Source organism: Homarus americanus, unplaced genomic scaffold (genome assembly GCF_018991925.1).
Source record: "Homarus americanus isolate GMGI-L3 unplaced genomic scaffold, GMGI_Hamer_2.0 scaffold57980, whole genome shotgun sequence".
Taxonomy (NCBI): Eukaryota; Metazoa; Arthropoda; class Malacostraca; order Decapoda; family Nephropidae; genus Homarus; species Homarus americanus.
Window position 1 is genome coordinate 25363231 of NW_024716703.1, and position 27508 is coordinate 25390738.

The 27508-nt window shown below is 39.7% G+C and overlaps 1 protein-coding gene across 1 annotated transcript; it reads left to right on the plus strand.

Annotated features, from left to right (window-relative positions):
- Window positions 1-416: 416 nt before the first annotated feature.
- Window positions 417-27220, plus strand: LOC121858424. Its single transcript, XM_042354873.1, has 14 exons — window positions 417-907; window positions 7158-7273; window positions 7699-7856; window positions 8609-8794; window positions 9018-9153; window positions 9713-9843; window positions 11899-12122; window positions 17005-17622; window positions 21197-21321; window positions 21652-21809; window positions 22600-22782; window positions 23357-23495; window positions 26005-26135; window positions 26981-27220. Exons 1-14 carry the CDS (start codon window positions 467-469, stop codon window positions 27136-27138), a joined length of 2904 nt encoding a protein of 967 aa, XP_042210807.1. The 5' UTR covers window positions 417-466; the 3' UTR covers window positions 27139-27220.
- Window positions 27221-27508: the final 288 nt, after the last annotated feature.

Consider the following 27508-nt stretch of genomic DNA (forward strand, 5'->3'; position numbering starts at 1 on the left):
GTAATGCGAGAGAGACAATAAATAAATAGGGAGGGAGGGAAGGCAGGAAGGTGGGGGTAGGACAGTACGAGAGCAGGTTCATACACTCCCACAGTTTAACAATACCGGTAGGCGGTGACCGACTCCTGATAACCTCTCACGCAGCGGTCCTATCTTACACTGCTCGCCTTCACTCTCACACCGCCTTATACACCCATCAATATCATTCTCGCCTCACCCTCACCTATCCTCATCTTAATCACCAAAATTACCCATAGTACTAATGTGATAAAAGTTAAATATGTGATCTGCCGGAAGCCCACTAAGAATGATTTTCGACGTGGTGTCAAGTAATCGGGAGCGAGTGACGCCCCTCCGAGAGAGAGATTAGCAGAGAGACCACAGAGGTATGTTAGAAATGGCCACTATGCTTCCCCGGCAGCAACACCACAGCACCACACACAGTACACACCACTCCATATAAACAATGAACTTCGCTCTTGACGACAAGTTGAAGGCTTCATTCGTCGTGGTCAGGTCGCATCTCGTGTCACGGCCGTCTCTTCTCTCTGAACTAAATAGTTTTATACAGGACATCTCAAATATGTTGATCAGGTTGATCTTGTGTTTGTTGTTGGTACAAGTTATCAGCCATAGCGCAGTGGAGAGCAGAGGGTATCAGCCGCCTGGTCCTCGAAACAGTCTTAAAGGCCAAAGTGTTGAAGTTGGCGTCAGAGTCCATCCTCCTCTCGCGTCTCGGCTTCTCCAGCAGGAAAAAGCCGTGGTTAAGGTTCCCGGCAGCAACCAGGACTCTAATACACACCATCACCACACCGGCCGTGTCCAGGAGGTAGCAGTTGGCAGTGTGGGTGGCAGAATAAACATCTGTGGTCTGTGTCCCAAACCGATAGAGATCAACCCGTGTACAGTAAGTCAACAGTAATTTTTTTTTTTTTTTAGTTTTTTTGCTCCAACACAAATACTTTAATATAAGTTACAGGGTCGGACTCCAAGGAGGACACAAGAGGCAACAGCCCAGGGCCTTCATCATCCTTATGTGAATTTGTAAGTCATTATTCACTATAATGTTTTAAAACTCACGATGGTCGGGATCACCATACGTAACACCTTCACGGATAAATTGTAGCATGAGACGCCGCTACATGGGAATAATTAGAACAGTCAAGTGTTATCAAGGAATGTCCGTCTGGTATGGTCACACCACATGACGACAATTAAGATAAAGGGCGGGAGAATGTGTGTGTGTGTTTAGTGCATAGGAGTGTGACAGCACCAGTAGCTCCTGCTCGACCCACATGATACATCTTGACTAGTTCACAGTACAAGGCCGAGACCCAGCAAGGACACACTCACATAGCAACAAAAACTAGTGTTAAGAAAATCAGTCACCCAGGAACACACCTTAATTATTTTATATTCTAAATTATTACAGAATGTGACCATTTCTATATACACAACAACAACAATAAGTTCTCTACTGTAACAACTAAATCCTGATCCTGCACACTTAAAAATAGACCAGGAGCCACGGGGATGACCTCCAGGGAAAGTTTACAGAATTAATTAAAGATGTCGACAGAAGATGGTAGAGTGAAGTTGTATAGTGAGACATTATACGGGACTTCCTGTACACTTTAAAGGTAATAGTTTAAAGTCAGGAAAGTCCAGCTGAAAATAATGAAATTGTTCAAGAAAGAGACGACGATGATCAAGAGACGACGATGATCAAGAAAGCGACGACAATGATCAAGAAAGCGACGACAATGATCAAGAAAGCGACGACAATGATCAAGAAAGCGACGACAATGATCAAGAAAGCGACTACAATGATGAGGCAGGGGTTGAAAGAGAAGCAGAATAAGGAACAAAACAGGAAATGGAAAGCAGATTAGGGCCAGAGGAGATAACGGGTCATTTAGTTTATCTGCCCTTGTTTTAACCAGAAGACGAGAATTGAGCGAGTGATAAATGTACTGTAGAATCTTTTATCCATCTTCCTGGCACTATACCTTATCCATATCCATCTCCCTGGCACTATTCCTTACCCATACCCATGTTCCTGGCATTATACCTTACCCATACGCATTTACATTTTTACAAGACCTAGAAACGGTAAATGTTTTTCAAAATAACCCGGGCTTACAATTGGGCCGATGAAGCGTGTCATTTTTTATGGTAAATTTACAAAAATATGATATTGTGCAATTTCCATACAACTGTCAATAATCATATGTGATGTATTACAACAATGTTTACTGTTATTTATTGTTCGTTCTCGTCCATGCAAATTAGGCCGATATATATAGTGTGTGTGATAGTGTGCAATGAAATTCAAATATCCTTAAATAAATTACTTAGGCCTATACGAACTTGAATGCTAATGAGGGAAGGGGGGGGGCAAAATCCCAAAAGGATAGACTCTGCAACCAAGGACTATATTGGTTCAGCTCTTCCTCCACCGTTGTGAAATTTATAATTATAAATATTTCATGATTTTTACTCTGAAAATAAACCGTGCAGGTAATAATGATAACAGCCATAACAAAAAACAACAACTAATCTATTGGTACAGTATAACTTACACTTGTACTGTACTCACATAAATAATACTGTACTCATAAATAATACCATCGCGTCTGCTGCTTTCGTTTGTGGTCCACAGTACTGTAAACTCGCACTGTTCGTCGCTTCACTGTTACGTTCAGTAGTTCTGTTGTACACTATTCTTCATACCGTTGCCCTAGATGTTATTCTGTTAACTAATAAAGATTAAAGCACAAGTTGACATGTATATGATAGGATTTTGTTTTATTAAATTCTGTGTTGATACTAAATGCAGTAATGTATTATAGTTCACTCGTGTATACTGATGGAGGTAAAGGGTGGTTACTGTACGTTTGTTGAATAGGAAAATATATATAAAACTGTTTTGGTTGAGATATAAGTAATAAAATTTGATATTTCTTTCAGTTACAAAATATTACATTGTAAAGTACGTTTTATATTTTCCAGTTATAATAATAATAAAAACATAACTTTGTTGAAATTGACTTCTGTGAATTACTTGAAACTTTTTTAATACATCAAGGAAAACATATCCGATAAACTCATACCAGTAAGTTACACAAGAGCTCTATATCCTGGTTGGTGTCATGGGGTCGCCTCGCACCATGTTAGGTTGATCCTCGAGAGATCCGCCTGCACCGTGTTACCATGAACAGTAAATTAATGGATATAGTTTATTAATACAACTGGTGATTACAGTACATAAATAGAAGACAACGTGAAGAAAATCAGCCTAAGTTATGGTAACCCGCCGTCAGCAATCATTGCCTCACATTGTTCAAACATGGATCGACGTGAACGAACAACCTTCCTGATAATGCCTTACTTAATAATTATATCTATACAAAAAACACTTATATCTACTCATAAACACGCACTCAAACACCCACAAATTTGTTTTAATAGATGTAGTTGTTTCTAGAGTTTTTTAAGTCACTTTCGTTTAAAAACTCCATAACATTTTATTTGGAATACTTGGTGAGGGAGCTGGCGATATTACACGTTGTAGCACACACACTAGGTGGTGATGTAGCGAGGGTAAGACTTTTAACATGCCACGAGCCCACAACACCTCTACACCCTCTAAAGCGTAATGGATGTGACAGAACAGTTCTACACACAACAACGAAGGTGGTGAAGAAGTACTGTAGCTCTCACCCCCGATAGCGACCTCGTCTGTTGGAATGACGGTTGGGAAGTATGGGAACGAGAGAAACGAATCTCTTTAAATTCTTATAGTTGATGATCAGTGAATTTACTACTATAGTCTATATTCTATAACAAGTGATCGCGGGCACCTTCGTGCCCAGTGAAAGTTTGAACGCTCGGCTAGCGTGCAGCGAATGAGGGTGCGCCAAGTCCGTAGACTTTCATCGTTTTCCATCGTAAATAAAATGGTTAATTAATGCCTTCCTAAAGAAAACCATCGACATGGGATCATGTTTGTTCACTCTACGATTTTTTTTTTGCGATTTTTCCACCAAGTTTGATGAGAAACGATTGTGCCGTTTCGGCTGCCCAGAACAGACAGACAGACACACGGCTAGTCTTATAGTATATTAGATATTTGCTCCACGGACTTAGCTGTTTGAAGCTGACTTTTTACACAGGGAAAGTGGCATTAGAGGATAGAAACAAGAAGACTTTACAGATTCCTCTAAGCTTTTGGGTTGTCGGGGTTTGTTGGTTGGTCTCCCCTTAGACGAGAGTTAATAAACTTTCCGTCACAACAAACCTGTCTGTAGCTACTAGACGAGATTAAGTTAAAGGATATCAATTTCACAATGACACTATCGTCAGGGTTCGTGTTATTTTTTTTTCAAACATATATTTCCACCGCAGGATGACAACGACACAGTGTCAACACTTACCTACCACCACAGGGAAGCGTTTAAACCCTTCCTTACCACACTAAACCACGAACACCACCAGGGGATGGTAGCAAGGCATTCATTAGCCACAGCACCACGAGAGGAAGGGAGGAATGTGTAGGTACTCAATAAATCAAAAGACACCGGTGAAGGGGAAAGATAGACACACACACACACACACACCGGGCTCCTGCAGGTGTTGTCTCTCACAGGTGATAAGTGTGGGAGCCCTGCACCTGTCCGCCCATCCACCCACCCACCTCCACCACTTACAAACCCACATTCTTCTACCACAACCCACCCACACTTGTCCTCTTCCTTCTACAGTCCACCACCACCGTCACTAAATTTCATACCTACTTGCATCATTCTTCTCCATCATTCCACTATCATTCTCTCATTTTTCTTACTCCTCTATGCTTACCAACTCTTGCTTTTTACACCTTTTTACTCTTTAACTTCATTCTTTATCGCTTACTGTCTTCATTCCATCAACAAAGTCTTACCAGCTTTAGCATACGACTGACAGCTGGAGTAAAAAAGTAAACAGGAGCCACAGCGTACAACATCTACAGGACAAAAGCAGCGTTCGATTTCTTTGTCGGTCTGGGTTTTTTTTCATTGATAATTTGATAATGTCCTTGTGGGTCGTCTGTGTGAGCCTCAACCACCTGACACTCCCCACGACACCTTAACTGTATGATAACTACCCACCTAAACACACGCACATACACACTGTCCTGCATTAGCGTTTGTGCCTGTACCATTAGTGATAATATTTGGTTTATTTACACCTAACCTAACCTGTCGACACTAACCTAACCTACCCTGGCCTCACTTTACTAACCTAACGTGTCTACATTAACCTAACCTAACCTACCCTGGCCTCACTTTACTTACCTAACGTGTCTACATTAACCTAAGCTAACTAAACTTATTTTCATATAAACCTTGTCTAAATAAACCTATACAAACTAGCCTAATCTAAACCTAATCTCAACTAAATCTAACATCATTAACCGTATTAGCATCAACATATGAAACACCTAGCTATGTTTTTTCTTTTAGTAACTATTAATGTTCAAAGCACTAAATATACACAATGCAATACAGATATTAACTGATTAGAGATCTCGCGAATCTTTGTATTAAATCACCAACATTATCCTCAGTTATGGGAGACCTGGTCCATGTTGCCGTATAATTCAGCCATTCATAAGATCTCCACAAAAACCTGTATGACATTGTGTCTACATATTATGAGACGTTCTGTTAATCTTCGTGAGAATAATTTGATTGAGTTGGCCATATTGAATAGTCTGGTTTGAGCTGGTATCAATGGTTTATCAAACACTCGGGAATTGTGATAATGATAACATAACTGGTACACAAACACCCAGACAAAAAATAATATAGTTACTTGTATTTTATTTTACCTCAAATACATACAAAAAATATAACCATTTTTCTTAGCCTTGTGTGACCCGTAATACAACAAAACCTAACCTAACCTATGACTCTGTGTTGTCTAGTGTAGAATCAATGGTTAGAGACGCTGCTCTGTGGGATATTGTATTCTATTGCACAGTAAATTGTTGAAGAGTTACATTATAAGATATATTAGCAGCGTGTCCACATATTTCCTCTTGGAGCTCAAAAACACATTATAATATCAATGCTTAAATGTAATCTTAATCAAAATAATTATAATTCCATCCTCAAACACGAATCAATTAACGTAAAAAAATAATAATCTATATGCCAGCTATACAGTATATGTAATTTAACCTTGTCTATTTAGTTAATCATTAAAACTAAATATTATAAATTATAATTATTACCACTGGTAGTAGGTAGTTACATAATTATAATGGTACAGTTTTATGGAGGGGCCTTTAGGTGAATCACTCCCAGTTTTGTCTACACACTTCAAGGTCATTTAGTTACCGACATGCTACAAGCTGGAACTTTACATCGCTTCATTCATTCCTCATAAACAATGTTCCTACGTCTTTTTTTAAACTGTTTTCCAGGACTAATCATTCTAACTGGTTCTACAGGGCTAACATTATGAGGTTCACAGTCACTATATATTGAACTATTCAAATTTGAAGGTCCACTACCAATAAATTAATGACAGTTCAATATGTAATTCCTAAATAAAAATGTTACAATATAAAGACTGATTTCTAGAGCTGTGTTACTCCTGACAGCAGATCATTGACACAAGAAAGCGAGCAATATCACTGGAACTATAGAATGTCTTTGTGTGTGTGCATATGGTAATCGACTGGATATCGTAAGAACTAGTGAAATTTTGAGTATATATGTATGTATATAAACAATTATATTCTTGTTAAAATACTGATTATTCAGACCATACGTACAGTATATTCTTATGTTATAACGTTTTATGGTTCAACTGTGGAATAAGCAAGCGTTTATACTACAAGGGGTCGTAGTCATTTGTTATCGTAGTTTAAATTGAGTTTCATGACTTGTGAATTGTACATTAAGCGCATTATTAACCCTGGATGAAGTGTAATTACTAGGCTAATTAATTTTGACTTCGTTCAATAATTTCCTTTGGAATATCAGAGGCATTTATAAGGAAATTTCGCAAAACACAATTTAATTAATAAGATATTCGAAATACTAACTTAAATTGGGGAATTGTTGGTTAATTATATACAGTACAGGAGATGTTATTGTGTTTTACAGTGCGCGTGTATCAACTCCACCCTGGCTGAGCTGAGCTGTGGACCAGACCTGATGTCGTGTACTCAGCTGACCAACATCCTCAGCTCCGTCCCCTACCCCACCACCCTCTACCTCAGGTGAGTCTTAGAACTTTACCTTTTCTGAATGACTATTAGAATTTACACGGTGGAACTGAGGAACAATCGGTGATGCTTATGTGTAAGAATTAATATCTGTGTGTAAGTTTATGCCGTGTTCTCTGAATGTTAAACGAGTACAGACTTTTGTAACACCCTGTACTATACATTCTGTTGGTGGTAACTCCGTGTTTATCCCAATTTTCTTGTTATTGTAACTATATAAATTCTATCACTAAACTTATTTTAGGGTAAACTAGACAAGATATGAATATCAGAAAATGTAAGTGATAAAGAATCATAAAATATGTAATTGGAACACGTAGACTAGACACGCCAGCTTATTTTACTTAACGATGAACGAACTTAACCTACGCTATCGAAATTCAATCTGTCTTACCCTAACCTAACCTTACGATCGACAGACTGATGGTGGACGGAACAGCTCTACGATGCAAAATCGACGAGACCATTTGGGGACCTCTCAAATTCCAAGAGATTATCCTCATGAACAATGAATTCAAAACAGTTGATAATCGCGCCTTTATCCCCTTCAACAACACCCTTAAACTTCTCAACCTTGGTAATTATACGCCATTGTTGTTGTTGACTTGGGAATAAAGAGACATGACATGAGTGGTAGACTGGCCGCCGCTGAGCTCGGTCGCCATCAGACACAGTCACTGTTGGTGGATCAAGAATGTTCTGGGCGGGAACCAGCGACACTTTGGACTTACAACAGCTTTTTTTTTTTTATATTCATCTAGAAAATATATCGGTCACTTATTTAGGCGTTTATATCTTTCCCTTTATCAAGAAAAAATATTAATTCAACTTTATATTAATAAATAAAAATAATAAATTGACAGACTTTATTTACATCAATAAAATACAACTATAACATAAAAGTTCAATTGGCATGACTTAACTATCCTACCCTAACATACCTAACCCAACCCAACCCAACCCAACCCAACCCAACCTTACCCAGCTTAACCTAAACCAACCCAACCTTACCCAACGTTACCCAACCCAAGCCAACCCAACCTAACCCAACCTAACCCAACCCAACCCAACCCAACCTTACCTAAACCTAGCCCAACCCAACCCAACCTAACCCAACCTAACCCAACCCAACCCAACCTAACCCAACCCAACCCAACCTTCCAACCTAACCCAACCTAACCTAACCTAACCCAACCCAACCCAACCCAACCTTACCCAACCCAACCTAACCCAACCTAACCCAACCTAACCCAACCCAACTTTACCCAACTTAACCTAAACCAACCCAACCTAACCTAACCAACACAGTACGCGTCTCTCCTCTTGCAGGTCAGAACTCCATTAGCAATATCTTCTTCCCTACACTAAGTGACCAGCCGTACCTTGAGGGCCTCCACATGGACAACAACAACATAAGGTTCATCCCTGGGTATTCCATCATGGTGCTCAAGTATCTCAGGAAACTTACCTTCTCCAGCAATTGGCTCTATGAGATTGAACCTTTTACCTTTGCTGGTGAGTTGACAGACAGACAGACAGACAGACAGACAGACAGACATAACAATTTACTCGAAATCCAATTGGTCTCCACAGCATCAAACCCCTGACGAAAAAATGCAAATATTACTGTTATAAAATATACAACGATACCCATCATAGATTTACCAAACTCTTCATCTGTGTGTGTGTGTGTGTGTGTGTGTGTGTGTGTGTGTGTGTGTGTGCGTGTGGTTAACAGGTCTACCAAGCTTGGAGTTGTTGGATCTTTCGTATAACAGCATCACCAAACTACACAAGGACGCACTGAGCATTCCTAACCACGGCACACCTCCGGTTTCCATAGATCTTTCTCACAACCAGATCTCCACAGTCGAGTGAGTGAGATTTTTGGCCAAATTATCCAGAAAAATGAAATACATCTCTTTTTAGTTACTGATTATTGGTGGTTAATTATGATAAGATTATTTAAGGACCATAGTTGTTGACGAGTGTGTATTGTAATATTGACAATAGTGTATCTAATTATTTTTTTTAATCTAAGTTGGATTACCTGAAGATTAGACCACCCCTCCCAGTTTATTTCATCTGATGATTTTTCCCACCCTATTGATACCTGTTGGGGTGGGGTAGGGTAGGGTAGGGTAGGGTAGGGTAGGGTAGGGTAGGTGAGGGTTGGGTAGGGTAGGGTAGGGTAGGGTAGGGTAGGGTAGGGTAGGGTAAGGGTAGGGTAACGTTATGGGTAGTTAATCATTAAAATAACCTGGGGTGTCTAATCTTCAGGTGATCCTTTATCAATACCATCTACTAACTAACTCTTTCTTTCCTGTGTGTGTGTGTGTGTGTGTGTGTATGAACTGTATATATACCTGTGTGTAATTGTGTTTCTCATGCATGTGTGTGTGTGTGTGTGTGTGTGTGTGTGTTGCTGTACAGGGCTGGAGTGATGGCAGGGGTCAGAGTAGCAGCCATCCACCTACAACATAACCAGCTTATTACCCTCAACGAGAAGGTGTTCAGGCCTCTCATAGACGTGTCCGGGGGCTACTCACACTTCTGGGTCACAGGTAAGGCACTTCTGAGGCTCAAGTAAGGTACTTCTGGGTCTCAGGTAAGGCACTTCTGAGGCTCAGGTAAGGTACTTCTGGGGCTCAGGTAAGGTACTTCTGGGGCTCAGATAAGGTACTTCTGAGGCTCAGGTAAGGTACTTCTGGGGCTCAGGTAAGGTACTTCTGGGGCTCAGGTAAGGTACTTCTGGGTCACAGGTAAGGTACTTCTGAGGCTCAGGTAAGGCAAGGTACTTCTGGGCTCAGGTAAGGTACTCTGGGGCTCAGGTACCTCTGAGGCCCAGGTAAGGCACTCTGGGGCCTAAGGTAGTAAGGCTCTTGGGGGCTCAGGTAAGGCACTACTCAGGTCTGGGGCTCAGGTAAGGCACTCTGGGCTCAGGTAAGGCACTACTTCTGGGGCCCAGGTAAGGCACAGGTAGGTAAGGCACTTCTTCTCAGGTAAGGTACTTCTGGGTCACAGGTAAGGCACTTCTGGGGCTCAGGTAAGGCACTTCTGGGGCTCAGGTAAGGTACTTCTGGGGCTAAGGTAAGGTACTTCTGGGGCTCAGGTAATTGACTCCTCTCTAATATATAACCGTGTTGAGGAAACATTGTACAGCGTTAAAGTGAGGTGAACTTAACTAGTAAAATAGTAAGTAAATTAGTGAGAATTGTAATATGGATATGACTGAGTTTTTACGTAGCGGAAAATGAATCGAGTTTGATATGGATTAGTTTTTTTCCCGTGAAGTTGGTAAGTTTAGCTGTTAAATTTGTAGGATTTGAAGAGGTATAAATAAAGTTTGGCATAATATAAATACATAATATCTGACATAGAATAAATAGAATAATTTTGACGTATTATAAGTTGGTTTTAGGGCGTAAAAAATAAGTTGATTTTGGCGTAAGATATGACATAGTCTGGCGTAAAATGAGTAAGGTTTGGCGTGTAAAATTAAATCATGTTGGTTATGTGGATAAAACACCACAAATACTAAACCATTCCTCGCTACACTAAGAGGAATTGCAACCAGAACTGTACTCGACCACCGACATTCACCAAAATGTAAAAATTAAGTACCCATTCACAGTTGGATCGCTAGGAGTGACGTAGACACAAACCAGCGACTTTTAGGACAGGAGAAGAGTGCGTAATAGAGTTTACTGAATATTGAAGCCACACTGTTCACCTGAAGCGAAATTATATTGACCTGGACCAGTTTAATCACGTTACCTATATTGGCTTTCGATTCTAAATTGTGATTGATTCCCCCTAGTGGCGTCACCTGGTGTTCTGGAAACAAGTTAAAGCAAGAGAGAGGCAGTAGAGGGGTGCTGATTGTCGCCTCTGTCACACAAGGTCTTCTAGATACTGGCAGACAGCAAGCGAGGGGATGTTACATTACCTTAGGTTAGGTTAGATTAAGCTATCAATTGGGTTAGCTTAGATGAAGTTAGATTAAGATACTTTAGGCTAAGTTAAAAAAGAAGGTTAATCTTAATCATGACATAAGCAAGTAAAAGAAGAGTGTGAAAGTAGGTGACCCCAGTTGCTAGGTCCGCGCTAACAACTCTCATATTTCCTAAACGTTGTACAGTTTTTTGCGTCGAGCTCATGGTGTTATCAAGGACTAAGGGTAAATATGAGAGGTGCCTCAAGCTGTTGACTGATAAGTGGTATTACACAACTATTAAGATTATAAAGGTGATGTGAGGAGTTGGGGAAGTGGAAGGAGTTAGAATAAGGGTGGAAGAGAGAGAGAGAGGGGTGATAAAGAAGGGAATAGGGAGAGGGGAGATAATACTTCCTATGGAGGTTAGGTTAGGTTAGGTTAGGTGAGGTGAGGTTAGGTGAGGTTAGGTGAGGTTAGGTGAGGTTAGGTTAGGTTCGGTTAATCTTCAGGTGATATAAGCTGAGGGGTCTCAATCTTCAGGTGATTCTCTCTTAGTATTCATCATCATGTCGTAGTGTATGGGAGAAGTTCAAGTATAACATTAATCTAAGAATCACAGAAATTCCCCGAGTCCATTTACTTTTGGAAGGAAGAATGAAATATGAGTTTGTGTCTCTTGCAGGTAATCCATTTGTCTGTAACATCGGATTCTGTTGGATCGTCGCGAATAAGACCTTCACTAACAGCTTCGATAACTTCCGCTGCCCGAATATCAACAACAGCCCTGTGGACACCCTCACTGCCGACTGTTCGTTAACCACACCTTCACCCATGGCAGCTGAACACCACCCCTCCGACCCACACCCAGTGTCTAGGAGGCATCCCAAACTCAACCCGTCCAAGCCATGAGATTCTATACAAGAACTTTCAGAATTTCCACTCAAAGTTAGATAATCAGTCACAATTTGTTTTGGGTGTTTTTAAACCGTAGTAAATAACCAGAAGACTTTGTTCAAATGATAGTTAACATTACAAAGAACAAAGGTCAGAATTTGTCTTCGTTAAATAGATGTTTCTAATGTCTGACACTAAACGAAGAACTATGATAAAGGGCGTCTCAAGGTTTGTGTGATGCTTCAATACCCACAGAGATTGAAGATGGAGTTTAACCTTTTTCTTAACGTTCCTCCCCTACAGATTGGGTCCATAGGTATATCTGTATGTTATATCTCTTCACACGACGCCCTTAAAGACATTGTAAACAGATCTCAATTGTTTACTGTGATTAACATAACTATTAAGTATATAATATAGATTTTTCTCAGTAAAATCGTAATCCAAACTCACATTGATTCTGAATGTATATAGATAATACAGGTATACAAATAATGTACATAGACAGTTTAGGCATACAACCAATAATAAAAATGTAATTATGAATATTTCTCTCATGTATTGTAGTTATGAATAAATGTTAAATTCATTAAGGTAAATTGTATTGACTGGTTGTGTATAATAAGTTCAAGATGCATTTGTTGATTTTTTTTTTTAGGAATCAGAGAAAAGTCTCTCTCCTTCATCATCACTTTAACTGTTTGTTGATGGACAGGATTTGTTAAGCTATGGTGAACAAGTTATGATTACTTCAATATAGAGTTCCTGGTATTCCATAATAAACGGCACTAGTGATAAACACACTTTAAGAAAAATAAAAATTATACTGACTATATTGTATTTTACTTCGTGTGTTTAGTTTTATTTGATTAAACCTCACTCTTGGAGGCAACAGTCCAAAGGGTGAATGTTGCTTCCCGCCACATTACGTTACATGGGCTCGTATTGGGTAGCCTCTTCGCATCTTGTCCTGATCATCTGGAGTGCAGTAAGGACTGACTCGTGTAACTAATGAGGCTTTTATGTGTACCGTGATAAAAAAATATACAACATGACCAGGAAGTACTGTAGTGTGGGAACGTAAAACGTGTTGTGGATGAATGTATTATTAAATTTAATACCAGACAACCCCAGTAATATCACAATTAGCTATGCTGATGATATTCTTATACATCCTAAAACTCATCGTGGAATGCAAACCACCCTGAACCATGTATACGCAGCCTGTGAGAACCTTGGTCTTGTTACTTCCACTGAGAAAACTAAGGTGTTCAACAAACAAGCTGGTAACCGCAAACGCGGCCCCGCCAAGTTCAAGATAGGTAACAACACTATTGACTATGTGTCTTCCTTTAAATATCTTGGTGTCTCCGTCCCTTGTACAGTATCGTTCAAGGTTCTTCAAACACTGCTGGAGACAGCTGACAACTCAAGGCCGTTTGTTTACTATAGTGCCTAGTAAAAATTATAAATGAATGTAAAAGGTTCTCGGTGATTGGTTACGTAGTTCTCTGTTGCTTAATTAATTGTTGGGTTTTGTTGTTACGTATTATATTATACTACGTAATACAGTAAACAAACGGCCTTGAGTTGCCAGCTGTCTCCAGCAGTGTTTGAAGAACCTTGAACGAGACTGACCTTACCTGCCATACAACAGCTAACCCGCCAATGCACTGAGACTGAAACCTCTTAGAAGTGTAGCGGGGTACAGCCCACATTATGGTGATACTATTAGAATTGTTAAAACAATGTATCTAGGCTATATAAGATCTCTGATAAATTACCTATGCCTTTCCCGTCCTTCGTGAAGGGAAAGGCGTTGACAAGCTCGAAGAAATGCAAAATAAAGCCCTCAGAATTATCCTAGGATGTCCCATGAGCACTAAAGTACTTAATATGAGGAAAGAACTTGGTATACCCAGTGCCAAAGATAGAATACTTGAAGTCAACCTCATGATAGCCCTGAGGCTCGAGTCTGTAGCGGTGAACAGTATCAGTTGAGGTCATGTTGACGATGGAACTTGGCATTTCTTCCTGTCTTCCTCACTCTTTCTCTACTAGGCACTTCACTGGGCAGGTCTATGGGGAAATTTTCTCCTCTCACGCCTTGGCTGGGCACCGCAAGACGATACACCTAACTACCAGTAATCATGCGATGCCAGTTTCTTCAAATCTAATGCTTTTTATTAGCTTATCAAGGATGTCTAAACTGGAATCATTACCAGAAGCTGGCCGTGTGACGTGCATTCTAGGTTTAGAGGAGCTGGTGTAGTCTACGAGATCCTGAAGCCTGTTTGACTCAGGTGGTGTTGATATACTGTAGACTATGATTGCTGTCGAGGTAAATCTTGGGTTGCTTCATACATATTATCTGGGCCCACATCACCTTCGCATTCATTCAGCGAGAAAGGTCTGGATAAAGTCAATATGACCTGAGTGTCCACATTGGAGGTGTATGCCAGGTGGACGCGCCGTGAACCACATGGCCCGGTCTAACTTGGGATTCCCAGTTGTCCCAAGGGCGAGGCTTGCCAGGTGCGGCGAGTCTCTAACCTTCAATATCCAACTACTAAACACGGTTCTCCAGTATCTCTTCGTCAGTTCAGGGGTGTACACACCTCCTTATTAATATAACTCACTATGAATATTCTCTTGTATCGCACAAAGCAAAGACTTAAACTTGGTGTTGTTGAAATTCACGTTTTCTGTATTTTTTAAACCATTTTCCTGACTCGGTTACTTCTGGCTGACGTAAAGTGGAAGAAACGCGACCTGAAGCTTATCTTTCCCTGAACACATGTTAACAAGGAAGAAAACTCTCATGTTTATCTCCTTAAATAAACAAAAAAAAATTTTGTTTTTGTTCACCGAAGATTTGGACAAACATGCAAAGTGCATTATCTACTTCGTTCGTGATGATGCTGAAGTTGACCTTGATTGTCCAAGCCTGAGTTTGTAGTGATACCATCAATGTTCCATGTACAGTAAATCTATCACTTAATTGGTTAACCTAAGCAAAAATACAAAACTACCAAAAATTACACTTATTTTCACCTAGGCTGTTCCTTAACTGGTTATGTTCACACATTTGGTATAAAATCACCGGACAGTTTCCTAGGACGAATTATCTACAATAATGTTGTCTGAGGTTAAGTGATCGTACCAAGTTAAGGTCAAGCTTCGGCGTAATGTTATGAGTATCAATTATCGTTCGAACCTTAGAGAACCAGGATCCAGAGCTTCAGGTGATGGTTACAAGACATACATTCACAGCGACTAGGAGAGAGTCATCAATTTAACTGTTGATTGGTGAGGTACAGTCCCCTTCACTCGTGCGTTTACAGGGGCTCGTCAGATTTTGTGCAATGTGGCAGCGTTGTGTTTGTTTACATTCAACAGAAGGAAACTCGCAATAGTAAACATACTATGGAATCAAATTAAAACAATATTGAAACAAACATCTCAAAGATAATGATTTCTGGAATGCTTATATGACGAACCCCTGTAAACGCGCTAGTGGAGGGGACTGTACACTGTACAGCCTCTTTCAAGATTCTTCGAACACTGCTGGAGACAGCTGGCAACTCAAGGCCGTTTGTTTACTATAGTACGTAGTATAATATAGTGCGAAACAACAAAGCCCAACCATTAAATTAAACAACGGGGAACTAAGTAACCGATCACTTTTACATTTATTCATAATTTTTACGACGTACTATAGTAAACAAAAGGACATTGAGTTGCCAGCTGTCTCCTGCAGTGTTCGAAGAATCTTGAACGAGACTGTACAAACCTAAAACACACACTTAACAACTTAAGTTGCTGAAGTACAGTAATACAGCATCAACAACTTGCGTTAGAACACATAAAAAATATTTATTGTACATGGCTACTTCGATAACTCAACCAGGCGGTAAATATGAAAGAGGTGGATGCACCGGGTGATGCCCGCGCGCTGACGGCTCATGAAAGGAATGTGCGTGATTACAGCGCCCTCTGAAGGCGAGTATTTATAGACTGCGATAATGCGCTTCTGTCATCAATAACTAAAGATACGGAACATGTAATTTCTAATAGAAAAAGTAATTCTTGTGAAATTAAACTCAATTTGTGTAAAAATCTCCGAGGAAAACCTAAGACAAGGGTAAGACATTGAGCTCAATAAGAAAATGTTTCCAGCCATTCGGTAGTAAAGCATAAACGTCCAAATTCATCAAAATAAAAAATCTATACTGATAAAATAATCGTCATTTTAAACCTTGATATTCACAAGGAATGACGCAACCAAACGAATATTTGTTATCATGGTGAGACGTGTAGTGGGCAGGAAGGCTGTACTGAAGACGATATATTTGTCACAATGACGATGGTTAAACGGTTACACCGCAAATTCTTCATCCACTAAGTCTATTCATTCATTATTTCCATTCCTTTATCCAATTAAACTTAACCTTATTTTGTTTTTGTTTTCTTACTTCTGTCTTTAAAATCGTAGCATATCAAGATACAAAACAGAATTCTAAGTAAATACATCAGCCGGAGAGAGATTGCAACCTAACCGATGGTGGCGGCCTCTCCTACAAGACGAGAATCGTAGAGCAAGGCGTCTCATTTATACTCACCTGGCCAGTGGTGATAAGTCTTCCCTTCACTACCGCTTCACCCAGACACCTCTATCCCTTACCATAATCACTCTACCAAGGACCTAAACTGCCATATATTGCTGGTGATTGTAGATGCCAAGCAGTTGTCGAACCATAACAAGAATGAGTTTTGAAGTGAAATTCATTACAATCGGACTCAACGAGTGGCCATAAAAAGATAAATAACTGCTTAGAATAATTGAAAAAACTTCACGACTCTTACTGTCGTTTATCACTGATTCGGGATTATGTTTCTGGTAAGGTGTTTGTTGTTGTGTGCGGTGAGCCCGAGTGTCCTCCAGTGTGTTCTTGAGGCCAGACAAATGGTCACGCACACACACTCTGGCGTAAATTATCAAATAAATTACAAAGATGATAAGTCAATCGAACTTAGTAGCATAAATACTGACTCAAATACTATATATAGAACAGACAATCTTTATACAGAAAATCCTAAAACTGCTCAAGGCATACAAACTGAACGATCTAGCCTAGCAAGTGAACATCTTCATATGCGCAGCCAAGACGAGGCTGCAGTGCAACTTCGGACCCGCGATGCAATATTTAGGAGGCTACGGAAGGCAGGGAAGAGAACGTCAGGTTTTGAAACTGTAACTGCATCTAGTGGCTATTCTCCTGATACCTACCTACTGAGGCCCTCAATTACCAACGCAGTGAGTGGAAATCTGCACAACGGCCGGACAAGCCGGACATTACAGCAGGAGCTAGACTATCGTCCACCTCTGACAAACTACTTCTCGTGTAACGGTGCGCCAGGAAAACCTTCGGCCAGAGGCACCGCCCCACCCTTTGTCTGTGATCTATGTCCTGTCACCGTCGACGATAAGAACCCGCTCTCTCCTTGTACCGTACGTTGTGTTTCACATTTTTGAGATTTTACAGTCAAGTCGTTTTGGAGATTCCATTATTGTTTAATCTGCAGCTCTCGTTGAAGAATAGTGTGTTACAGCTCACTCGTGAGGATACAAACATCCTAACAAAACATCCATATATTAATATCATTTCCTATCAGGTTCTCAGTAAGTTCAAATTGAATATTGGGTTAATGTATCCAATAAAGTTTTCGGATCCCCTGAAGCATTAACCAACTCATCGCTACCTTGGGTGGTTAATATTAGGACAAGTTAAGCTGGGGGAGAATTTTCAGGTGATCTGAATTTCCCTATCTGTTTTCTACACTATTTTTTTCTTCACATCTCCAGGTCATCTGAGTGGTCATATACAGTAGTTAGGGTAGAGTGCAGCGCCGCGTCAAGATATAGTGTCCATTATTTTTCCTTATAAAACTGAATTATTATATATTTCAAAATTAGTGTTTAATTCCCCAACTTTTTTGTGTTACTTTTCTTCAAATTTCTGTCATTATTTCCACCACTTGTCAGTTTGCTAGCCATTCAGGCAGTCAGTCTGTTCTTTGTTACCACCTTCAATGCCCGGTGTTAGTACAGGAGGAAAACCTGCGATGTTTGGTAGGACAAGGGTCAGACTATAACACTCTTCCCACATCTGACCCGGCCGGGGATTGGCTCCAAGATAAAATAATAATGAAAACTATAAACATACATCCCATTTCTCGTTAGGAAACTCCAATTAATGTGGCATTTCCATATATTACTTAAGTATCCCCAATAATTTACATTTTCTTTAGTTCAAACAAGTCTGGTACAGAATAGAAAATTTAGTAATTTGAAGGATAACTAATTTAATTTATAATTTCATTATAGTGTACTATAAGCGCCCGTTGAGGTCTACCTACCCATAGGCCACATCATAAAACAGCAGATTTTTTCAGTTAACGTACATAGATAAATGGCGGGCTGACAATACAACTTTATAATTCGGCTTGAAACTTTTAAAAATTATTATTAAGGTGTTTTTAGCCAGAATCAGAAGGTGGACACTTAGTGTTTGTACTATTTAATTATGTTAGTCCATATCATATTTCATTAAATATTTATTGCTGTTGTCTCACACATTGATGATTACACACAACAGTCTCCTCCGTGTGCTTATTTACTAATGTGGTTATAGTTTAAAATATTATTTTCACGCCTTTCCTTATTATACACCGATTTTGTTGTATACTTCACCTGGGCTCACCTGATTTTCCTCGCATAGGTATTACATAATGTCTGTACAGCTGTCACAAAAAGATCCTTTGCCCCCTGTGGTGACGTTTGCATATATGTGGCAGAGTCGCAATACTAAAGTAAACTTATGAATGAATCTATAGTTGGTGGAAAGGATTCCTTCACGAGACACAGAGACAAGTCAGACCGAGAGCAGACATGCTAGTCAACTGGGAAGACGTGGAAATTGTGAGGCTCTATCCTCCAGCTTCCACCCATCCTTAATAGCTAAACCCCCTCGTCCTGTAGAGGTTTTTTATTCTTTCAAGTATAGAGGGGGTGACTAAGGTTGTCCGCCGGCGAGTGGTGGCCTTATGGTTAAGTTAGGTGACTGGTGACAGACAGCCTGAAAGTCATCAATGTCGTCCCCGTTCAGGTGGACATCAAATTCAATAACAACTCAGTGTGAGGAGTTATCGCCCACATCGAGATAGAACACATGAGCAAGAAAGAGCTGTAGGAGTTACAAGGAGAAGAACTCGTCGTCGAACGTAAACTCACAACATCCGACGGGGACTCCACCTTCGCTGTGGTTGGATTCTTCCGCTAACTACCAGAGACAGGTACACTGGGATGGGACACAGAAACACTATATACCAAGACCGAGGAGATGTTATAGGTGTCAGATATACCGACACCCAACAAAGAAACGCAAGGCCCCAGACAAACAAATAAATAATAAAATAAAAACTAGTGATCAGTTGAAGATAGATACTCGAGCTTATTTTATCTGAAGATGAACTACACTAACCTAACCTAACCTAACCTAACCTAACCTAACCTCCTAAATATAGCGTTAGGGTATATAATGGTCAATTGCTGGGGTGTTAATCTTCAGGTGGTTCACACAACTCATGTCTTCACACCATGTGGTAAATGACCAGACATCGAGGCTAGGATTCTCAGAGCAGGTAAGACATCATTAAGACCATTCAGGTTCTTGAGACAATAACTCTACACCTGTTTAATAAAAGTCTCGTTAGTGTGTTTTAGTGATAAGGGATTAACAAAAGGTTTTAACCCTTCCTCATAAAATAAAAGTCGAACAAATTGTTGATACTTTAAAGCTAAAATGATCCTGAATTCGTGATAACCTTATAATCTATTCATCCAAGTGACTGATTGATAAGGTAACACTGATAGCAACTTATGTCACTCTTGTCTAACCTGTACTTAGTGACGGAGACTCTTGGTGTTATCTTGACCTCTAACATTACCTGAGAATAAAAATTTTTAAGTCCAGGTTCTCTCCCCGGGAAGATGTTATCGAGAACACGTGTACAACTCCAAGCTTATGGACTCTCTTAAGTTATCGATTTTCTACTTGAAGTGTTTCTTGTGGAGTATGTGTGTTGTTCTCAGTGTTTGAGTCTTCCCTACCTGTTGATGTATTCCTACGCCACAACAACTAAGGTCTTGTTGATGTTTCTCTAGTTCTATATTGGCCGAAGTAGTGGATAGACAAGTACAGATATGATGAACCTCGTAAATAAAATGGATCAACTAACAATTCGACCACATCAACTTAAAACACCTTAATGCTTTCTGAGAGGTTTGGTTAAGTTAGGTTAGATTAGTATTGGGTTAGGATAGGTTAAGTGAACGTTAGATTAGATTAGGTCAGGTCAGATTAGCATTAGGTTGACTTAAGTTAGCATTAGGTTAAGTTAAGCTACAATTAGGGTGGTTAATATTAAGGTAAAATAAGCTCGGGGTTAATCTTAGTGAAATAAGCTGGGGTTAATCCTCAGGTGAGATAAGCTGGGGATTAATCATAAGCTGAAATAAACTGGGGGTTAATCCCCAGGTTGACCAATAAAAAATATCACTTCCTCTTACAAGGCAATATACCATTTGTAAAGCTTAACCAGGTATTAATCGGTTAATTACAGAAGGTAATAATAATTAGGTAGGTGACATATTTGATACCAATTTATCAAGGATTTCTCAGATCTTTGCTCATTAACGATGTAAGTTGACCCTTGAGCGACACATATGTATGTTGACCCCTGAATGACACATATTGGATCAGAGTTGAAGTCACTTAAGCGTTCTGAAAATTGTGGCACACGAGAGAGGTTGTATCAGCCTGAGTGGATTGTATTCACCAGGTGATCGTTTACTTGAACACGAGTAATTGACTTTACAGGTAAATAGCTTTTTTCAGGTTGATATATTTCATGATAATTTGTACCTCTGAATAATATATCCTGCGTGAAGCTTCAATATACAATGGCGTGTGTGTGTACAACTCTCCCAACGTATGCTAATGTGTGCCACCGTGTGTACGCAGTGTGTGGGTAACTCCGGCTCTGGTGCGGGAGAGATCAGCATCACCTGTCCTCCCACCACTGCCACCACGGAGCAGCTACACGATCTCTTCACCAACACAGATTTCTTTACTAGCCAAGTCTTCAGGTGAGTCTTGAACACCTCAGCCTTGTTCATCACCTGTCTATTCAACGTGTATTAAAAAAAACTGTTTACTAACCCCAATCAAACGAGAAATTCGATTTAACAGGCATTGACAAATCTTGATATCGCATAAATGAAAATATATAATATGACATTCTATTAGTAAATTAGACCCTTCGTGGTTTATTGTAAGTGTGGTAAATAAATTCTTTCTTATATCCTTAAATTAAACGAACAAATCAAACTTCAATCCTTTGAGACCGAGTTTATATGAGAATAGCTATTATGATTTTTGTTTTTTCAGGTTCCTTAATCAGTAGTTGGTGTTCTCAGGTTCACTCTACAAGGATCCAACATGAGCGGGGTGTTAAGCCAGGAGCTATGGGGAGACCTTCAGTTTACTCAGGTGCTGATCATGGACAACAAGATCACCCATGTCGACAACAAGGCATTTAACAGCTCAGCCAGTACTCTCACGTTCCTTAATCTTGGTTAGTAATGTTCTGAGCGTCAAGGTTTGTCAGGACGTGCAAACTCATACTTAATCATCCTTATGCAATCCTCCCCTCACCTCTTCTAATTAATGGGTCACTTAACCCTACCTGAGAACGTTTGGTTAGTTTATGGTTGGGTTGAGTTAGAGTAGATTAGACTAGCATTAGGTTAGGTTAAATTGGGTTGGGGCAGGTTGGGTTGGGTTCGGTTAGCATTAGGATGGTTAATCTAAAAGTGAAATAAACTGAGGGATAATATTCAGGTGATTATCCTTAATTAAAAATCGTACTTTAGACACAGGTGAACTTGGCCCTATCCAAACTGGGACTCGTGGAGATTCTGACCTCTATATGAACAGGTATGGGTCTAATAGTGTGAAGTTTATTCTAATGACCTGACCTCACTTGAGTTTGACCTCTGGTTGTATTCCATGTTACCTGTCCTGGATGGGAAGGTCAGACAATTAACTATAAACAGTACTTGACCTAATGTGACACGTTGGAAAATATCAAGTTCCTCCCACCATCATATTGAGCCTCGGTGGGTTTAGGTCAATTACGGGGCCTAACCCTTTAAGAGCCTCTCCTGGGGCCTGGCTCTCCTGGGGCCTGGCTCTCCTGGGGCCTGGCTCTCCTGGGGCCGACTCCTCCTGGGGCCGACTTCTCCTAACACCTAGATTTCCTCCCAAGATGTTGTCAATACAGAGAATTTCCCAAGTAATGTTAATGATACTGTCTCAAGTGATCCTCCTAAGACATAAACGACCCTCTTCCCCTACACACACAGATAACAACCTCATCAGCTACTACGTGACGTCAGGGATAGATGACCTGCCTAAACTGTCTACCTTGGTGCTCAAGAGGAACCGCATCCCTATTATCTTCACCAACGCCTTCAACTACTCCTCCCTCGGGGTACTTGACCTCTCCTCCAACATCATTGATACCATCGGCAAGAACGCTTTTGCAGGTAGTGTAAATTATAAAGGAGCAGAGAGGGAGGGAGTGGGAGAGTGAGTGTTTGGAGAGGGAGAGTGAGTGTTTGGAGAGGGAGAATGAGTGTTTGGAGAGGGAGAATGAGTGTTTTGAGAGAGAGAGAGTGGTAGAATGTCTGAGTGTTGTACAAAAAAGTTATCTCACAGCAAGAGTTAAGGACACATTATTGTATAACCTGTTTATAAGAGTAACCTCAGTAATTATACCCGTAATTAATAAATGCCTCTGTTGTTGCTTTTTATTAACTCTCTTAGTATGAGTAATTTTTAGCAATCTACTCACATTCTGTAAATTTATTTGACTATAAACATAAGCAAGATCTATCTCTAGTTATAACTGTTGCCGTCAGATTTGATGGGGGCGCCACTCAAAGGATTCAGATATCTCAGACGCAAGTGATCAAACAGGAATAGTAGATGTGTCATATTATACTGTAGATATGGTGAAAGTAGATGTAGAGTAGAGTCTAATATCGATTAAATATTGTAGAAGATGAAGAAAGGATGTTTGAGAGAAATTAATATAAATAATTTTGGTTTATTCTACAGCACTGGATAATCTTCAGTACCTGTACCTCAATCGCAACCTTCTGACGAGCATCGACGAGGATTGTTTCCACTTCTTTAACCATAATCCCGTCAACTACCTCACCATAGATCTCTCATCTAACAAAATATCTTATATCAAGTCAGTTGTCGTCTGCTTCCCCTTTCTCCTTCACTGTCATACCCACTTCTGTGTTGATATTTATGTTACAGTACGAGAAATTTATCAGATAACATAAGAACATAAGAATGGAGGAAACTGCATCGGGCCTATTGGCCCATACTGGGCAGTCCCGTTTACACCCAACCCCTATTGCTCATATAAGCATCCAACCTATGTTTGAAGCTATTCAGCGTATTCGAGTTAATGATGATATTTGGTAACTTGTTCCATTCATCCACTACTCTGTTTCCAAACCAGTGTTTACCTATTTCCCGCCTAAATCTAAATTTGTCTAATTTAAAACCATTGTTACGAGTTCGCTCCTGGTTGGATAGTTTGAGTACCTTTGTAATGTCCCCTTTGTTTAGCCCTGCCTTCCACTTGTACACCTCTATCAGGTCGCCCCTCGCTCTACGTCTCTCGAGGGAGTGCAAATTAAGATGCTTTAACCTGTCTCTATACTCAAGGTTCCTAATGCCCGGGATTAGTCTTGTCATTCTCCTCTGAATTCTTTCCAAGGATTCTATATCCATTCTGTAATACGGTGACCAGAACTGAACTGCGTAATCCAGGTGTGGTCTCACAAGAGCAAGATACAGTTTTAGGATGACCTCGCTAGTCTTGTAACTAACACTCCTTTGTATGAACCCAAGTACTTTATTAGCCTTGTTACGAGCAAAAACACATTGTTTACTTGGCTTAAGGTTCCTACTTATCATTACTCCTAAATCTCTCTCGCAGTCGGATTTCTCTATGGCATCGTAGTTCATCTGGTATCTGGTTTCCCTGTTTACATCTCCTATACTGAGTACTTTACATTTGTCCACGTTGAATTTCATCTGCCATTTTTCAGACCATTCGAAAAATTTGTTTAGATCTTCCTGTAGTTTTGCTGAGTCCTCGTCAGATTTAATAACACGTCCTATTTTAGTGTCATCAGCAAATTTACTTATGTTGCTGTCTATGCCGATATCTATGTCGTTTATGTATATAATAAATAATAATGGTCCAAGTACTGAGCCTTGGGGAACTCCACTTGTGACGTTGCTCCAATGGGACTTAGTGCCGTTAATGCTCACTCGTGTTTCCTGTCCTGGCCCTAATCCATTTAAGGATGTCTGTGCGAAGGCTTGCTAAAGTCGAGATAAACCACATCATAATTGTGCCCCTCGTCCACCGATTCGAAAACTGATGAAAAGAATGTTAATAGATTAGTTAGACAAGAACGTCCGCTTGTGAAGCCATGCTGGGAATCATTGATCAATCGGTGCTTCTCCAGGTGATTTCGAATAGAGTTTGAAATGATTGCTTCCAGTAATTTGCCTACTATTGATGTTAGACTGATTGGGCGGTAGTTAGAGGATAGTGATCTATCCCCCTTCTTGAAAATCGGTATTACATTCGCTATCCTCCAGGATTCTGGTACTACACCTGTTTTTAAGGACATGTTAAACAACTTTGCTAAGGGAATACTAAGCTCTTCCTTACATTCCTTTAATACTCTGGCAAATATCTCATCGGGACCAGGTGACTTATTAGGCTTTAGTTTGTCTATTTGCTTACTAACATCGTTACTAGTCACTACTATCTCGCTTAATTTGTTTTCTTCACTATCTCTGAATAGAGTCGGTGCCTCGGGTATCATGTTTAAATTTTCGGTGGTGAAAACTGTTGAAAAATATTTATTCAAATTATTGCTCATTTCTCCATCGTTATCAGTGAGCTCGCCGGAGTCTGACCGTATTGGTCCAATCTTTTCTCGTGTTTTAGTTTGATACATTTGGTAGAATCCTTTGGGGTTTGTCTTCGCCTCCCTTGCTATCCTTACCTCATTATTCCTCTTTGCTTTCCTTATCTCGGTTTTAACCCTACTCGCCAATACCCTATAATAGTCCCGGAGGTGAATTTCGCCTTGTACTTGTGAAAAATATTCTGTTTTATGTTGTGTATAGGTTAGTTTGGGTTAAGATATTGTTAAGCTATGTTAGGTTAGGTTAGGTTCATTGTAAAATTAATGAAATGTAAAAAAAAAACTTATCTTAGCTGAATAACTCGACCTAACATACGCAAAATATATATACAATATAAACCGGAAGATTTGTCACAGGTGTTTTACAGGTATTTAATAACATATGATTAAGTGAAAAAACCTAATCTCATGTTACTAATAATTATGTTACTTTTAAGTCGTAAGTTTGACCTCAAAAAACAAACTACATCTTTGTTTATTGGTGTTATAATGTTTTACTGCTCTTTAACAACTAAGATCTTTAAGCATATATCATAAATACGGATCACCTGAAGATTAGACATCCCAGTATATTTACACCTGAAGATCAATCACCCTAACACTACCCTAACCTAACCCTCTTCAGGTAGCAATAAGGCAATTCATTAATCGTCATAAACCAAGGTGCCTAATCATCAGGTAATCCATAAATACAGTAGCCATGATGATGATAAACTGATGGTGGTGGTGTTGTTACAGTGAGAAAGCGTTCGGTGGGCTACGTAACCTCCAGATCTTCCTCAAGGACAACCAACTCATGACCATCTCAGAGAAAATATTTCATCCCATCATCATCGACAGCCAGTTTCATGTCTACTTTACCTTTGATGGTTCGTTTTTAAGTGTTGGTTAAGTTCTCGGCATTTTTATCTTCTTAAATTTCATTCATCTGGTTGTTTTGTTTATCTTATGGCGAGTTACTATCCGATTTACGATAATACACCCCCTGTATCCGATTTACAATGGCTTACTGTCCGATTTAAAGACGACTGTTCAATTGACGACAACTCACTTCTCTGATTTATGGTAATTTTATATCGGATTTACAACAACTCATTATCCGATTTATGATGATAATCCAATTTATGATAACTCAATATTTGATTTAGATTGATGCACTGTCCGATTTACGATGACTATCCGATTTACGACTCGGTATTCAATTTACAGTTACACACTAAATCCTTTTCATCAATTTCTCTCTAATCAGAATTATGTTTCCCATCAAGTAATTGTTTTAAAAGGATTCTAGTTATCATTTCTTCTCTCATTTCGCTATTATAGTAAATTTACACCAAATGAGAGAGAGAGAGAGACAACCAGTAGATGACAGAAAACGAAGGGTCATTTACCTTAGTTTCTTCTTCTTCTTCTTCTTCTTCTTCCTCTTCATCCTCCTCTTCTTCTTCCATTTCTTCTTTCTCTTTTCCTTCTCCCTCTTCACTCCATTCATGCACAATCAGTGTTATTTGCCTGAAACAAAAAAAAATATATGAACACATTACAATGGAAATTTTGACTAAATTAACATACATTACAACTAGACTCCTTTCTAATACTAGTTCTACAGTAGGTATATGTATGGAACCAGTTCATGACTAATTTGTGCCTAACCTAACCAAACCATCCCAAGCCAGACCAGACCAAACTAAACTAACATCATTTTATCCGACAGGGAACGCGATTGTGTGTGACTGTGATATCATGTGGATAATAGACGACTCAGCCATCTTAAGCTGTTTTGACAACTTCCTGTGTGCCAATTCCAATGTTCCTGTTTACGCATTAGACCCAGAAGATCTCGGCAACTGTTCACAACCATTACCCCTCTAAATGGTGGCAGCGGTGTGTTTGTTATGGTCAAGAGAACAGCTACATCATTGGTCCATTTTGTTAAATAAAGGAGTATCATCAATGCTGCAATTTTTTTTAGCTTATTAGAGAAGGTACATCAATGGTGCATCAACATGAAGGTAGCATAACATCACACACATCACCAGGAAGGCAGCATAACATCACACGCCACCATGAAGGTAGCATAACATCACACACATCACCAGGAAGTCACTATGGTGTGATGTTGACAATGTGGTCGTCACGTGATGGACAAAAGCACCATTTTGTCTCACCAAGATAACAAGATGATTATCTTTATGTCGCTAATCTTATAATCCAGGTAAGTGATGACGAGGAACCTGAAAAA

Bases quoted from the DNA above. Each gene is read 5' to 3' on its own strand.
- LOC121858424 (XM_042354873.1), top strand. From the start codon at position 467: ATGAACTTCGCTCTTGACGACAAGTTGAAGGCTTCATTCGTCGTGGTC. The intron at 8,795-9,017 runs GTGAGTTGACAG...TGTGGTTAACAG, and splicing joins TGAACCTTTTACCTTTGCTG to GTCTACCAAGCTTGGAGTTG. The intron at 17,623-21,196 runs GTACGTTGTGTT...GTGTGTACGCAG, and splicing joins ACCCGCTCTCTCCTTGTACC to TGTGTGGGTAACTCCGGCTC.